Source organism: Rana temporaria, chromosome 1 (assembly GCF_905171775.1).
Source record: "Rana temporaria chromosome 1, aRanTem1.1, whole genome shotgun sequence".
NCBI lineage: Eukaryota > Metazoa > Chordata > Amphibia > Anura > Ranidae > Rana > Rana temporaria.
Genome location: NC_053489.1, coordinates 564,757,363 through 564,773,530, shown reverse-complemented (window position 1 = coordinate 564,773,530; position 16,168 = coordinate 564,757,363). Strand labels below are relative to the sequence as shown.

At 39.3% G+C, this 16,168-nt stretch overlaps 1 protein-coding gene across 6 annotated transcripts in view; it reads left to right on the top strand.

The window, feature by feature from the left end:
- Positions 1-16,168, top strand: part of FAT1 (FAT atypical cadherin 1) — a 302,956-nt gene that overhangs the window by 220,642 nt on the left and 66,146 nt on the right. For all 6 annotated transcript variants that reach the window (XR_005745015.1, XM_040334417.1, XM_040334441.1 and 3 more), the window contains exons 16-18: positions 3,827-3,964; positions 4,143-4,286; positions 11,084-11,281. Coding sequence is in view for 5 of the 6 variants with exons in the window: in XM_040334417.1 (XP_040190351.1) it covers positions 3,827-3,964; positions 4,143-4,286; positions 11,084-11,281 (480 nt within the window). In the remaining variant the exon portion in view is untranslated. The remainder of the gene's footprint in view (positions 1-3,826; positions 3,965-4,142; positions 4,287-11,083; positions 11,282-16,168) is intronic.

The window sequence follows — 16,168 nt, the reverse complement described above, 5'->3', positions numbered from 1 at the left end:
CTAAATTGAATAACAAAAATGTATTTTTTGCATTTTAGCAGACATTAAATGTGGTGGCTAAATATTTTTTTTAGGATTTGGTTATCCTGCTGGTAGAACACCTCCTGTATTAGACTAGCAATGTTCATCCACTATACTGTATATGGAGATAAGTAGCATTGTCACCCTAGGACAGGAAGCATGTCCTACTCTCCTCATCTCTGTTATTTGGTGTGAGGTGTTCTGTAATTTACACAGGTAGACAACACTGCAATGTATTCAGTAACTTGTGAGCTACCAAGGGATTTTTTTGGAGTTATCAAAAACATGTAAAAAACTAATTCAATAGTATATCTACCCAACTGACTAACACGCTTGGATGGGCGCTCCCCAATTATCCCCTATAGTAGTTTTGGATTGTTGTCCAGAGCTGAACCCAATTACATGCCCAGTGTTTAATACCCTGCCAGCTGCAGAAGGGTCACGCACCTATAGACATTTGCAGGCATTATATTGCAGCATTTATTATTATTGTTTAAATATAAAACAAGTTTTTGCCCACTATGCAGGGAAATGCATTTAGCTGTCATATTCCATCCACATAAGATCAAGGAAAAAGCCAACTGTTGTAAAAACATTTGTATTCTGATAACAGCATTGGGTTAATAAATGTAATGAGTATATAGTATATGAATTCATACTTTTTTTTTTACTTATCTTTTTTCACATTAACATGGCCATGATATGAATCTGCAATACTGCAATATAGTTTATGACAGTAGCATTTCACTATTGGGAATAAAAGGTGACTGATATAAGCACCCCTAGCAGTGTTATATTTTGCCCCAACCCTTACCTACTTGAAATGTACAGAATAAAAAAGAAATTCAAATGCTAAATACTATAATTGCATGTATTAAGTGCAGCTACCAGATTACAGTATTTTTCACCATGGGGGGCCTTTACATTAATATTTATTTCACTTATGTTTTCTTTTAAAACCATGAAAATCTTCTTTTCAGCCCGTGTAATTACCTGAAGCCTGTATTTACACTAAGCTTCTACAAAAACCTATTCTTTAAGCTATAGTGTTGTAGAAACTCAGCTGGACTTGTTGGAGAGAGTGAGCTCAGGGGACGGGACACCAAGGGCATATTCATAAGTATTCTCGAGAGTAGAATAGGAGGCATAGTAGTGATATGTAGTGTGCAAAATGAGCAGGTCTGGAGAATATTATAACCGTACCTTCCTGATGCTGTGCCCTTATATATCACAGCAACAACTAAGTAATCACATTTCTTGTGGGCTGCTAAAAAAAGCCTCTATGCACTTGTCTCAGCTGTATTTTTTATCAGTGTGCGTGGAATTGCCCTTTAAGATTCAGTTTTCAAAGTAATTCTTCACAGTATTTTTTTTTACTTCTCCATGATCATGTTTCATTAGTGAACACACTGTACTGTTTGAAGACAGCTAGACAAAGCACTTGAACATTTATAGTTGGATTGATCCATTTTAATATGCTGTTAATTTGCATAAAAGTGGAATTATCATTTTGACAAGTGAAATTAAAAATTACAAGTTTAAGCCTGACAGCATTCAGTAGAGAGAAAAAAGAATTATCTGAGCAGTGATGTTAAACATAAATGATTAAAAATGACACAAGTTCAAGAACTTGAACCAACCATGGATACCAGAACTCCAATTATTCTTCATGTAATACCAAATTAGTAGATCTTTCACTTCCGCCACCCTTAGCACAACTGGTCAGCCACGTTAGAATGGGTGTCACAAGCACTTAAGGATTCTAAAAGCAGTAGAGGTAGGTTCACAAAGGCTGAGGATTTCCCACACAGGAACTAAAAGGAACTAAACGGGATTTTATTGTTCAGGCACTGATGGAGTGCACTGAGCCATCTTGGCTACCCACTCTGAAAGCCTGCCTGTTGCAGTTCAAGGCATCAACCAGTCAAGAGGGTTGGGGCATGCTTAGGGGTAGAGTACCCAGTCAATTGTAAAAAGGCTTGAGATTCCTGCAGTTTGTCATCACTGAGAATTTTTGAAACACACATGCACAGCAAACTCATATTGCCAATTCCTTTTCCTTTCATCTTGGATTATTATCACTGAAATGTCTATACTCCAGTTGCTAGGTCTGCTGGTGTATGTTTTGCATGCAAATCTAGGAGTAAAATTAGTAGACCTTTACATAAGGTATTTTGCATTACGTTACTAGTCCTGTAAGGCCTCGTACACACGACCGAGAAGCACATAGTTTTGCTCGTCAAGTTCCTTGTGAAGCCGTCAAAACTCGACAAGCCAATTTTCTCCATTCCCGTCAAGGAAATAGAGAACATGCTCTCTTTTTGGCTCGTCGAGTTTCTCGACAGTTTCCTTGACGGAAATGTACACATGACCGGTTTCCTCGGCAAAAAAATATCTCCCAGCAAGTTTCTTGCTGGTTTTTGCCGAGAAACTCGGTCGTGTGTACGAGGCCTAAGAAGATGACGAGGTCTATGTTTAGTGTGATATCGGACAAGAGAATGCTAAGAAATTATAGCCCAATAAAACAGTATTTTGCCTTGTAAAAACGATCGGTTTTTCCGGTGCTAAAAAGTCCGCCGGGAACACCAAGGGGAAAACTGAAAACCTGCTCGGTAGCTTTTTCTCCCTACTGGGTTTTCCGGCAGGAAAACTGCCATGAGAACTTTGGCTGGGAATCCCGGCCGTGTGTATGCTCCACTGCAGGTTTTCCCCATAGGTAAACTGCCAGCGTAAAAAAAACGGGAATCCTGTTCTCATTTTCCTCGCTGGCATTCCCAGTGGTTTTCCTGTTGGGAAAACTGCGATGGAGCATACACACGCCCGGTTTTCCCGGCCAAAAGCTGTCATGGCAGTGTGTTACGAGGCATGAGTCCATCCATTGGAACAGCAACGGATAAACATCCTACTGCATAATGATGCACAGTTGCATCCATAACATGGGGGTGTTCTGTAGTCCAAAGAGAGAACTGGGCAGGGCATCATTAGAGTTCACATACACTTTTGGAGCCTGTTCTTTTTCAACTAAATTAATTAGTGCTACCGTGTCAAATCCAGCCAGATTCCACACATTTTAATTATCGAGTTATAGCACACAGTACAGCAAACCATTAAGGGTAATGCACCCCCTGGACACAGACAGTGGAACACCTTGGTGGGTTTTATGAATTAATGTTGGGCTGTTTATACAGAAGCTAAGTCCTTTTAGATATGCAACTTTTTATTTCTTAAAGGAAACATGTAGGGAGAAAACATGAAAGTCACCATTGTTGACCTCTTCTTCTTATATTGCTAGTTGTCTGACTATAATGACATGCCAAACTGTGTCAGTGCTCTTTGATATCTGTACATATTTCCTTTAATGGCCGTGCTGTAATGTCGTTTTTTCCTTTTGTTGGCCTGCTTGTTTGTAAAAACAGGGAGCAGGCATGAAAATCAAGTAGAAAACTAGAAATGTTTACAGCATTCATGTAAATCACTCTATGGGAAAAAAGTACCTGTAAGTTATATAAAGATTATAACTACTTCAGCTCATACCTTCTAGTTTAACAGGAAGAATAAAAGATTCCTTATTATCATGTAGTACTTTCTACTTGGAGAACAATAGTGTAAGATATCATGTTGTGTCCCTTCAGGCACATTCTTTTGTTCCGTTGGTTGAGTTTATGAAGGTAGCGGTAAAACCATTGAAATAAGCCTGCTGGGAGATCATCTAATAAGTTAAAACTGGGACATGAGGAAGAATTATTTCAAAAGTGTTTGCTTGTCTTCCAGTATGTGCTTCACATGACAATTTGCTTTCATCTAGGTTGTTGCAGATGATGCTGATGGACCTTTGAACAGTCACATCCACTACTCAATTACAGATGGCAATCTGGGGAATACCTTTATCATTGATCCTGCACGAGGGGAAGTTAAAGTGAATAAACTTTTAGACAGAGAGAAGGTGAGTCATGCCATACTTTTTCTTTCCTTGATAATATGGGACGCATCAAAACGAGAGCTTTCCATGCGAGATAATTTCATTGTTATTCAATGTATAGCAAGAGTCTGTCTGTTCTTCTGTATGCTACTGCATGCTTTTTTTGCAGGCTGTCATCACACTTTTTTTTTTTACTTTGTAGATATCTGGTTATACCTTGACAGTCCAAGCAGAAGATAATGGGAATCCACCCAGAAGGAACATGACAACAGTTAACATTGATGTGTCTGATGTCAATGACAACCCTCCTTTATTCGCTAATGGAAATTACAGTGTTATAATCCAGGTAATTACCTTGTTAATGTTATTTGTTTTATTATTACGTGTGATTTGTTTGTTTATTGGTTATTTGAAGGTTGTATATTTTCACTTGCTGAGTAGTATAAGGTTTATCTATTGCTGACAATGTTTCTATATGATGAAAAAGAGAACAAGAGTTATTTGCTATTTTACTATTATGATTTTGAAGCTCCCTTTGTATTGTTAATAACTCTTTGCTTCACAGAGGACAATATATATGTTAGTAGTTACTAATAACCACATAAAACCTCTAAACGTAATAATCTTAATGTCATTAGTGAGTAAATAGTATACCATACTTTGTCCACAAATATTTACTTTGTATATTTACATATTGGAATAAGAATATTTGAGCTTCTCTATTTTCGATGTATTCCCTGTAATGTGTATTACACCTTTGTACTCAATAAAATATTTTTGACAAGGAAAAAAAAGAACAAGAGAGAGCGGGACTTTATATGAAGCAAGTGCAGGAGGGATTACAATTGATTGGGGAAAAATAATATATCTGGAATACGTTGTAGATTGAATATTTTAAAACTTTCACATAATGCATCGTACATGACTATATTGCATTGTTGAAGAAATTGGTAAACATACACAATTCACAACGAAATTGGTAAACATACACAATTTCTGTAACGACATAGACACATTTCAGGTTGAACATCAACCTGAAATGTGTCTATGTCCTTACAGAAATACAATGCATGCTTGCTCTTGATGAGCGACCAAAGTTGTGAAACGCGTAGCGCTACCAACTTCATGCTTCAAATATGTATTACTGCAGTTTATTTTATTGTACCCTTTGTTTGTATATTGGGGTCACTGCTTGAATAATTCTTTCCCCAACTAAGTTTGTGAATTGTTGTGAATTGTGTATGTTTACCAATTTCTTCAACAATGCAATATAGTCAGGTACGATGCATTATGTGAAAGTATTAAAATATTCAATCTAAAACGTATTCCAGATATATTATTTGCCCCCAATCAATTGTAATCCCTCCCCGCACATGCTTCATATAAAATCCTGCTCTCTCTTGTTCTCTTTTTTATCATACAATAAATAGGGATGGAGGTAATCGACCCATTACCTCATATAAAGACCCAACGTATCCCCTCCCCCCCCCCCCTTTTCAATGTTTCTATATGGTATTGGCTGAAAAAGCAAACAAGGTTCATTTTATGCTTCCAAGTGAATAATCATTTCATTTGTAGCAAAAAGCCAACCTTCATATGTTTCTGATTCATTTATTAATTCATTAAAGATGACTGTTGGTATGAGAATGTGTCTCTTGGTACACTTTCATCAAAGTTAAAAATTAAAAATAACCTTTCAGTTTGAAAACGTTGGAGATGGAATGACTTATATTTAAAGTTTCAAGTTATGGTGCTGCCATCTTTATCCTTTTTTTTTTTTTAAATAATTGGCGAGTGACTTTCCTAGAATAGGGGTATGCATTTTAGACATTGAGACCCCTGATATTATTGTACTCGCTTGAGGTCAGTGATTAATTGAAGGAAGGATACAAATAATATCCCCACAGCTTTAAAAACAAGTCATGACATCTCTCATATTTTAAACCTTATGCCTGTACACACGATAGGAATTTCCTATGGGCTCAAATCTGATGGAATTTTTTGTCAGAATTCTGTTCAAGCTGTCTTCCATCAGTCTTGCATACACACTGTCAGACTAAATTCCAACCGTCCAAAACGCAGTGACGTAAAACACTACGATGAGCCGAGAAAAATTAAGTTCAATGATTCTGAGCATGCGTGTTTTTTTCTCCGTCGGATTTCTTCACAGACGATCGGAATTTCCCATAGGATTTTTTTCCATCAGAAAAAAATAAAACATGTTCTATTTCCAAACTCCAACGGAAAAAAATCCTATGGGGCCGACACGATAGGAATTTCTGATGAGAAAATTCCATCAGACTTTTTTTGTCAGAAATTCCTATCGTGTGTACAAGGTATAACAGAGACCTTGTCATCAAAACAGTCATTGCAACAACAATCTTCCTGTAAAATTAGGTGTGGATTTAACATATTTTAAGCATTGTATTATTATTATTATGATTATTATTATACATGATTAATATAGCGCCAACAGTTTACGGAGCGCTTTATTTATTTATTTATTTATTTAATATTGATTACGCAGCGCATTTTTTCTTTCTGTTAAAACCTTCTTTGTGTAGACATCCAAAAGGCCTGGGACTGCTGCTGGGTGCCAGTATCTTAAATGTAATGTCAGCAGCCCCAGCAGACTCGGCACACTCTCTCTCTTTCTATTCCTTTCCATCTGACAGCCCATAGAGGACAGCGGGCTGTGTCTGTGTCAAAAGCGAGCAATAAAGAGAAGTTAATTGTTGGTGTTTACATTTACATTACATTTATATTTTAAAGGGGCAGTAAACCGCGGCCATGCCCAAAAAATGAAATACTTACCTTAGAACGAAGTCCTCCAGCGGTGCGCATGCACGTGGGAGTCCCATCCACAGCAAAGCGCTATGAAGGAACGGCACGTGTGTGCCGGTACTTCAGACCGCATGTGCCTGCGAGGGGTCAAAAGAGTGAATATCTTCTAAACGGTGCACCTTTAGGAGTTAATAATTCTATCTACAGGTAAACTTTATTATAAACATACCTGTAGGTAAAAATGCCAAAGTAGACTTTACTACTGCTTTAAAAAGAGGAGTGGCTTAGTAAGGAAATCATTTTTTTGCCCCCATTGCCAGGATTTTCTTTTGAAATTTGATTTCTGGCTCCTTGCTGAACATTGTATTATACATGCTATAGGAAACCATAATCTATATGGGCTAGAGAAATGACAGTGTAAATGTCACTTGACTTTCCAGAAAGTGTCAAAAAAAGCTTCCAAAGAGAACTGCTCATGTAAGAGCCAGTAATGTTACCAGAATTACAACCTTTCTGCTACTAGTGAAAAAATATATAGTATAGTCTAGGGTCCTTCCAGACATGCGGATCCCGCTCCTTTCATATCCGCTTGCTCAGCAGGGATCGCTCCGTTGATCCCCGCTCAGCTGGCAGATGACAGGGCGGTCCCCCACACTGTGCAGGGACCGCCCTGTCAGATCTCCGCTCTCCCCTATGGGGGGGGATCGGATGAACACGGACCGTCTGTTTGTGTTCACCCGATCTGCTCTGCAGACGGATGGAAAAATAGGATTTTGCTCTGCAGAACATTGTGGACACCGATGAGATCAGGTGTCAGCGGATGTTCATGCGCTGACACCTGCTATCTCATAGGGATACATGTATGTCCATTTTTCATCTGTAAACGGATAGATGAAAAAGCGGACATACGGTCCGCATGTGTGAAAGGGGCCTATGTCTACTTTACAAGCAATACCAGCTTGTTATATAAATGGTATAGTTCTAATGTGATGTTTATGAGTTTGTATATCCAAGATATGAGTGGAATGCTAAGTTAACCTAACATTCTTAGCATTACACACAATTTAGAAATAAATAACTTTGCAACATATGTATATGATTTCTTATCTTGCATAGTTTTCCTGGATAAATATATCATGACCCTTCACTGAAGGCTGTCCTCTTTATGTGCAGTATATGTGTTCACATTTCTCTAATTTTTAGTATGGGTTTTCAGTATGTCAACATAGCGAATATTCCTTTCAGGTGTGGAAACATAATAAAGCACTGAGGTCATTATGCACTGGAAGTATTTTTATTTCCTTGATTAAAGCAGATATTTGTACTGCTTATCTTAAAGCTGATTGTGCTATTTTGATTGAAGTGAGATCAATCAGGCTGAAATTACATTGTACAGCAGTGCTGTCCGTATGGCAGCCTGGCGTATTGCTGGGAAAACACAAGCTATAGGGAGACAAAAGAGTTTTATGATTATATGTATTTGAATTTCAGCAATGCCTCTGGGATGGTTAATATTATTTTTATTGGATTGCAGTAAATACATCCTGCCTTCCAGCTGTCCCAATTTTAGACAGTTGGTCTCAATAATATTAGGGCAGCTAAGGTGAAAGCGGGATTACTTTGGTATAGATATCACGCTATTTGTACTTTTATAATATAAAAGTTACAAACCTAAAAGGCAGCTCATGCAATGTATCCCTACAATGCACAGCTGCACCAGATTTTGCATTCTCAAGGTGTAGGAAATTGACCCCATAGTGTCAATGTGTTAGAAGCTGTTGTAGGGAAAACTGACAAACTGCATAGCGAGAGACTAGGGTCAGTTAGAAAACGTATGATAGCTAGCTAGCTTTGGGCAATAAACTCTATTGGTGTATTTATTTATCCCCCCCCCCATAGACTTCAGCGGGATTCACCCAGGCAGATTCACCCATCTCTAGTGTTAGACCTCTGCACAGAGACTTTTGCTCATGGCACAGAAGTGGCTCTTTCTGCATACTGGTTTTAAGATCCTATGCTGCCACGAGCTAAAATCCATCACAAACAACTGTAAAGCCCTGTACACACGACCGGGATTCCTGGTGGTATAAAGTCCGCAGGGAATCCTAACGGGAAAACCGAGAACCTGCTTGGTAACTTTTCCTGTGTACACACCAGAGGTTTTCCCATCGGAAAAACTGTGGGGAGAGCTTTGGCCTGGAATCCCAGCCCTGTGTATGCTCCCTCGCAGTGTTTCCCCATAGGAAAACTGCCAGGCTTAAAAGCAGGCTCTCTATTTTCCCGCCGGGATTCCCAGCAGTTTTCCTGTCGGGAAAACTGCGAGGAAGGATACACACGTCCGGTTTTCCCGGCCAAATGCTCTCCCCGCAGTTTTCCTGGCAGGAAAACCGGTCGTGTGTACGGGGTTTAAGACATGTCAATGTGTTTTATTGTATCTTTTTTATTTTCCCGGTGATTATGACACCATTCATTTAGTTAGTATTCACTGGTTATAGAGCAGGGAAATCCCCAGAACGCTGGAAGATTTGTGCATGCGATATTCATTATTTATTTGCTATCCGTCACTTTTGGTGATTAGCTATCACTACAGGTATCATATATAAATTGTAAGCCAACCAGCAAGTAAAAATGTCCCTCCTCTAAAAAAAAAATGCTACTACTGGCTACAGGTGGCTAACTACTTTTCAATTCATCTTCAAAGGGTATCAGAAGATGTTTAGCTCTCTCTGAACTCAGAGCTTTGGCATTGAATTGGCATTTACCAGTGCCGTTTATAAAATGCACTGGATAAATAGCAGTTGAGTGGTGTTCTGCTAATCACTAAGCACAGAGCCATCATTGGACGGCTCTGTACACAGAGACACTGTACTGAGTCAATCAGAGGGGCTTAGTACCATATAATTGCTGATCACACATTTTATTGTTTACATGGTTGAACTCCCTTTTCTCTTACAAAAGAAGAAAAAGAGAGGTCATAGTATTTGTTGAATGGGGAAAGAATGAATGGATCAGCTGGTGCTGATTTTTTTCAATAGTTTTTTAAACCTTTCACCATCTCTCTTCCCCTTTACATATGATATAAATGTTGTCTCTATATGTGAACTATGTGTTAATCCCTCACCTCCCTTATCACATGCATCTCCATCCTGTCATTGTATGTAACCTGTATATTAACCCTATTCACCCCCCTCTATGTATGACCTGTACAATAATGTGTCATTCCCCCATTACCAAGCCCCTTTTAACCCCCTCAATACTAGCATGTTTCTTCATTTAAGAACCTTTTTGTTAAAAATGTGATCACATTAGGGTGTCTACTTTTCAAAAAAAGTCTAATTTGGTTGGTGTTCATACTGACCTGGCATTTTATTTGATATCTATATGTTTAAAGAAAATTATATAGAATTTGTTTGGGACAGTAGAGGAGATTTACTAAAACTTGTGCACTCCAGAATCTGGTGTAGTTGTGCATGGTAGCCAATCAGTTTCTATCTTCAGATTGTTCAATTAAGCTTTAGATGAACAATGGAATCTGATTGGTTTCTACGCAGAGCTGCACCAGATTTTGCACTCTCCAGTTTTAGTAAATCTCCCGCCTGTGTTTCATGACCAAGTAATGGTTAGTCAAACTATCACTGAAAAGGAAAAAATGCAGGAGTACTGTATTACAGACTAGTACACAAGTAGTTAATGGCCTTTCGGCAATCCCAATCTCTTATTCCCCATTCTCCGGAAATCTGAAGCTGTGCCCTGGGCTGTCTATACTCATTTCCTTTATTAGTCTTAAAATGCTGCAGACTAATAAAGTGCTTTTTTTTTTTTTTTTTTTGCTTTAATTCTACTTCACAAAGGTTTTGTCTTAGGAAAACTTAAATTGGCTTGACATCAGTTTTCAGACGATAGTGACTAACAAGCAGTTGAAGTTTCATTAACATAGGATTTCATGTGTACAAAATCAGCGAGGGAAATGCAGGCAAGCAATGGATTTCCACTGTGTTCTGTCATCTTTATTTAGATGGTGAAGATATCTTTTATCCCCCTCAAAGCCTTAACAAGCTCATTTAAGCACAAGTACAGTATATTCAATGCAGCCAGTGGATACAAAGTTTTAGGTGTATTTTTCACTTTTGTGGCAGTTTTTATGTTTATATTAGATTTTTTATTTATTTATTTTCCGCTGTCTGTTCTTTTTATAATGTGATGTTCATATCAATGCTTTGCTGTGCTGTGAGGCTGGGTTCTTAACCTTGTCTTCTCTTCATGTGCAGAAACTTGCTGTCAGCCTCTAGACAAATATATCTCATTGTGACAGCCTTATAATCCTTTTTTTTTTTTTCTTTTTTAAATGTCTCTTCACAGGAAAATAAGGCGATTGGCTTCAGCGTCCTGCACTTGGCGGTGACTGACAAGGATTCTTCCCACAACGGTCCTCCTTTTACGTTTACAATTTTAAGTGGAAACGAAGATAATACTTTTCAGATCAACCAGCAAGGAGTGATAACGACGTCAGCAACGCTTAACCGAAAATCCACTGATCACTTTATACTTCAAGTTCAGGTACCAACTGTAGTAAGATGCTATTTATCAGTTTATTGCAGCTTACATGGCCCCGGGAACTCACAAATGATAAATATACCCAGTCAGTTTCCCAGAAAATATCAATCTTCTTAAAGTAAATTCAAGCAAAATAATTAAAATCTCAAACAATATTTAATTTGTTAATTTGTCATTTTAAATGAATTGTTCATTATTTTTACATCTGCATTTTTCTTTACAATAATAAATGGTGATCCAGCCATGGACGTCCTTTTTTAGGCACTTCCTGCTATAGGGTGACAACGTTCTGTTAATTGTCTGACACTGCTGGGCAGAGTGTGACGTCATATTCCCACACCCCCTGCCTCTGGAAGCTCAAAAACACGGTCAATTCTGAACTTTAAATGGAGGTAGAGGAGAGGTGGCTGCAGATAAACAGGTACAATTTAGGAGGATTTGGTTCATCTATGCATATCACCTGAGGCCAACCACTTCAGTGGGTATATATAAGGGTTCACAACCACTTTAACAACTTGCTGACCAGCCACTGTCATTATACTGCCACAGGTCGGCAAGATCCCACGAACCCACCATAGCTGTACATCGTTCCCTTTAAGCAGGCGCACGTGAGGGGTGCCGATGCTCGTGACCGGCGGTCGCAAGGACCGCTGGCCACGAGCGTTTGCAGGCACGAGAGGCAAAACAGGGACATGTGTGTGTAAACGCACAAATCCCTGTTCTGTGAGGAGAGACAGGTTGTGAGATCCTACTATCTGGGAACTAAAATCTGTAATTTCCTCTAGTCAGTCCCCTCCCCCCACAGTTGGAACAAACAGTCAGGGAACACAATTAACCCCTTGATCACTCCCTAGTGTTAACTCCTTCCCTGACAGTGCTATTTTTACAGTAATCAGTGCATTTTTATAGCACTGCTCGCTGTATGAATGCCAATGGTCCCAAAAATGTGTCAAACGTGTCCGATGTGTCCGCCATAATGTCAGTCCCGATAAAAATTGCAGATCGCCGCCATTACTAGTAAAAAAAAATATAATAATAAAAATGCCATAAATCTATCCCTTATTTTGTAGACGCTATAATTTTTTGCGCAAACTAATCAATATACGCTTATTGCCAAAAATATGTAGAAGAATACATATTGGCCTAAACCAGGGATATGCAATTAGCGGACCTCCAGCTGTTGCAGAACTACAAGTCCCATGAGGCATAGCAGGACTTGCCACAAGCATGACACCCAGAGGCAGAGGCATGATGGGACTTGTAGTTTTGCAACAGCTGGAGGTCCGCTAATTGCATATCGCTGGCCTAAACTAAGAAAAAAAATAGCTTAGGGGATATTTATTATAGCAAAAGGTACAAAATATTGTGGGTTTTTTTTTTCAAAATTGTTGCTCTTTTATTGTTTATAGCGCAAACAATAACAATCGCAGTGATGATCAAATACCACCAGTTTGTGGGGAAAAAAAGGACGTTTGGGTGCTGTGTCGCACAACCAAGCTATTGTCAGTTAAAGTGACGCAGTGCCGAATCGCAAAAAAATGGTCCGGTCATTGAGCAGCCAATTTTTCCGGTGCTGAAGTGGTTAAGTGCCCATTTTTGCAGTCCAAAGATACTAGAATCACCTGACAAAAGAAAGTCCAAAAACAACCATGCTCGTCTAAGATATCTTAGTTTACAGATTCCCAGGGGTTTAGAGTTTGCAAGCAGCTTTCACCTGCTCACACGTCACCCCCTTTAATAACCTCTTTATACTTAATATAACAGTGACCATTAAGAGGACTGCAACCTGTATAAATTGAGACATACCTTCAGGGTTCCTTCAGGACTATCTGAAAACGTATTCCCTCAGGAGCTGCTTTCATTTTGTATTCACGCTCTATTTCTTGCTCTTCGAAAGAATTTGTCATATCACAGTTATATAGAAGCTTGGTAAAATATTTATTTTAAAATATACATGTTATGACTGTGAAACCTATCTAATTATAATGTGATAAGTAGTTTATTTAAATGAGTTGTCCACGTGTCACCTGCCATAAAATGAGAAGAATAAGAAAGTGGAAAAAAGCTGCACTGTACAGAAATTGGAACTACAAAGGCTGGAATATAATCAGTTTCACACAAAGTAGAAACTAAACAATCTTTATGATAAATAGGCTGTAGGTAATATGAATCGAGCTGAACTTCATGCAGATCTAAAAAAACATTGAATCTAAATCCCGGACCTAGCATAAATCTATAAATTTGGCCTAATATCAGCCTCCTGAAATCTCATGCACAACAGCACTCAGGGAGGGACATCAATCTGAGCCAGAGCTTTTTCTTCAGGCCAAACCCAAACACTTTGTGCGGCGCACCGCAAAAACTTATTTTTTAATATGGGGGCTCCAAAGAGAAAAGTAATGCTGAGAAAAGTAATGCTTTTCTCCAAAGAGAAAAGTAACGCACATAGTGCCCTCTCACTCTCCTATCAGGACCTGTTCTGAGCCAAATTCCTGTCTGAATATTGTGTCGCGGTTTCAGATGGACTGAAACCCGGACACACAATTCAAAACCCGAACTGTCCGGGTGAATCCTGGACAGGTAGCAACCCTAGCCAGAGCCCTTTTACTTTGCACAGTACCATCAGTCAACTTTCTGAACATACAGAGAAGAGTGATGACCTCCCCAGTGTGCTGTCTTTCCTTCATTGTTAGATGACAGACTGGGGTCGGATTGGCAAACCTGACTTGCTATGCTGTCTCGCAGTGGGTGTCCATATCACATGACTGGCTGAACATAATTACAAACCCTTTGGTAGTATTTCTGCTGTGTATTTACCTGTCAAGAATTAAGATTTATAAATGTCTTATGGGTTGCATGTTGCTCAGCGTCATTCAACCAACTTCCTGTGAGCCCAGGGAATCAATGTCTCTTCCACTGGGTGGCATGTCATCAGGTAGTTGGGTACAGTTTCATACACAGTTTAGCAGTCCAAACATACAGTCCTCCCCTACTAGGAGATCGTCCAGAGGCACCCATGGTCCTTAAGCTGGCCATAGATGGTTTGAATCTTCTATTGAGGCCTCGTACACACGGCCGAGGAACTCGACGTGCCAAACACATCGAGTTCCTCGGCCAGTTCAGCACTGAAGCCGCCGAGGAGCTCGGCGGGGCGAGAGCTCCCATAGAACAACGAGGAAATAGAGAACATGTTCTCTATTTCCTCGTCGAGCTCCTCGTCGGCTTCCTCGGCCGAAAGTGTACACACGACCAGTTTCCTCGGCAGAATTCAGCCAGAAACTCGGTCGGAAGCTGAATTCTGCCGAGGAAACTGGTCGTGTGTACGGGGCCTTAGACTGTACGTTTTCATGAAAGTGCATCAAAGTCCTGCATGCTGCATCTACGATCCGCTTTGAGAAGACCTATGGTGTAATAGAAGTCAACTGACCTAAAACCTTGTGTAAAACACACATACAATCGCAAACCTCAGCACATTGGTGTGAACCCGGCATTCGTGCATTATGGTATATTGTTTATAAAATGAATGCCACTGCATGTCTGTTAATATGTATTGCGGTAATAATGCCGCGTACACACCATCGTTTTTCCTGACGTTCAAAAGCCGTTGTTTTTCACGACGTGATTCCTCTCCAGCCTGACTTGCATACACATGTTCATGTAAAAAACTGTCCGATCAAAGCGAGGTGACGTGCAACACGTACGACGGGAGTATAAAGGGGAAGTTCCTTTCAAATGGTGCCACCCTTTGGGCTGTATTTGGGTTGCATTGATTCTGAGCATGGGCTTTTTCCCCTTGGAAAGGCATATACAGAACCGTTTTTTGAGACGAGAAAAAGACAGACGGGAAAAACGACGAGAAAAAAGAGAGCTGGTTTAAAAAAAAATTGCAAGCATTTTTTTTGTTGAGAAAACTGCTAGAGAGCATACACACGACCGGTTTTCTCGACCAGTATAAAAAATGGCAATTTTCTTGTCGTGAAAACCGGTGAGGCATCTCTCATCATTAAGTGTACATGGGTGAAAAAGGAAATATAACCCCATCTTTTTCCTACCACTACTGTCTATTTAAGGCATTAGGGTAACTGGTTCTTTTTTTTTTGTAGTGTCAGTGTATGTGTTGGTAGGTCTGCTTTTCTATCTGGTTATTGCACAGCTGTCAGTAAATACATGTATGATTTGTATGGTATCTTGGAGAAGAGTTCTCAGAGATTACTGTAGTGTCTGCACTGTAGTGACACTGATCCCGCACTGATGCCTAGGCAATTTACACTCACTTAATTAAGCCTAATGCTGTTGTGAACTGCTTCCTGTTGGTTTATATAAAAGAGAATCAAACACCAAGTGCACAGAAGACCTATTATTCTCTTCTTAATTTCCTCTGACCCCGTGAATTCTTTCCATGCTGGTAATCTCGGAGCGTCGCCAGAAAATATTTGTTTCCAATGCTAAGATTTGATTATGCCTCCTACAGCATGATGTACGGCTCAAACCCATTTAATTCTGACACCGGCTTATTAAAAGATAACAGTTGCTTTTATTACTTGAAGAAGGTAAATTTATAGATACATTTTCTGCACATGGATGATATTTTGATAGCCGGCAGAGGTTAATTTGCATCTCAGTATATCTGATATAAAACCTGCAGATTGTGAAATGTTGCAGGTAGGAAGTGTTCTGCTATTAAGATTCTTTATAGCATACCCATGGTTGAACATACTTGCGTTTTTTGACATATGCTTTACTGCCACCTAGTGGCACAGTTTGCTCTTATACACTTTAGCTGAAGCTTTATTGGAGTATTTTATAGTATGTTTTCGGTAAGCCCAATGTTTATCTCGTGCATACTGTCATATATCACGTAGGTGTATATTAAAGCCATAGTAAAAAATA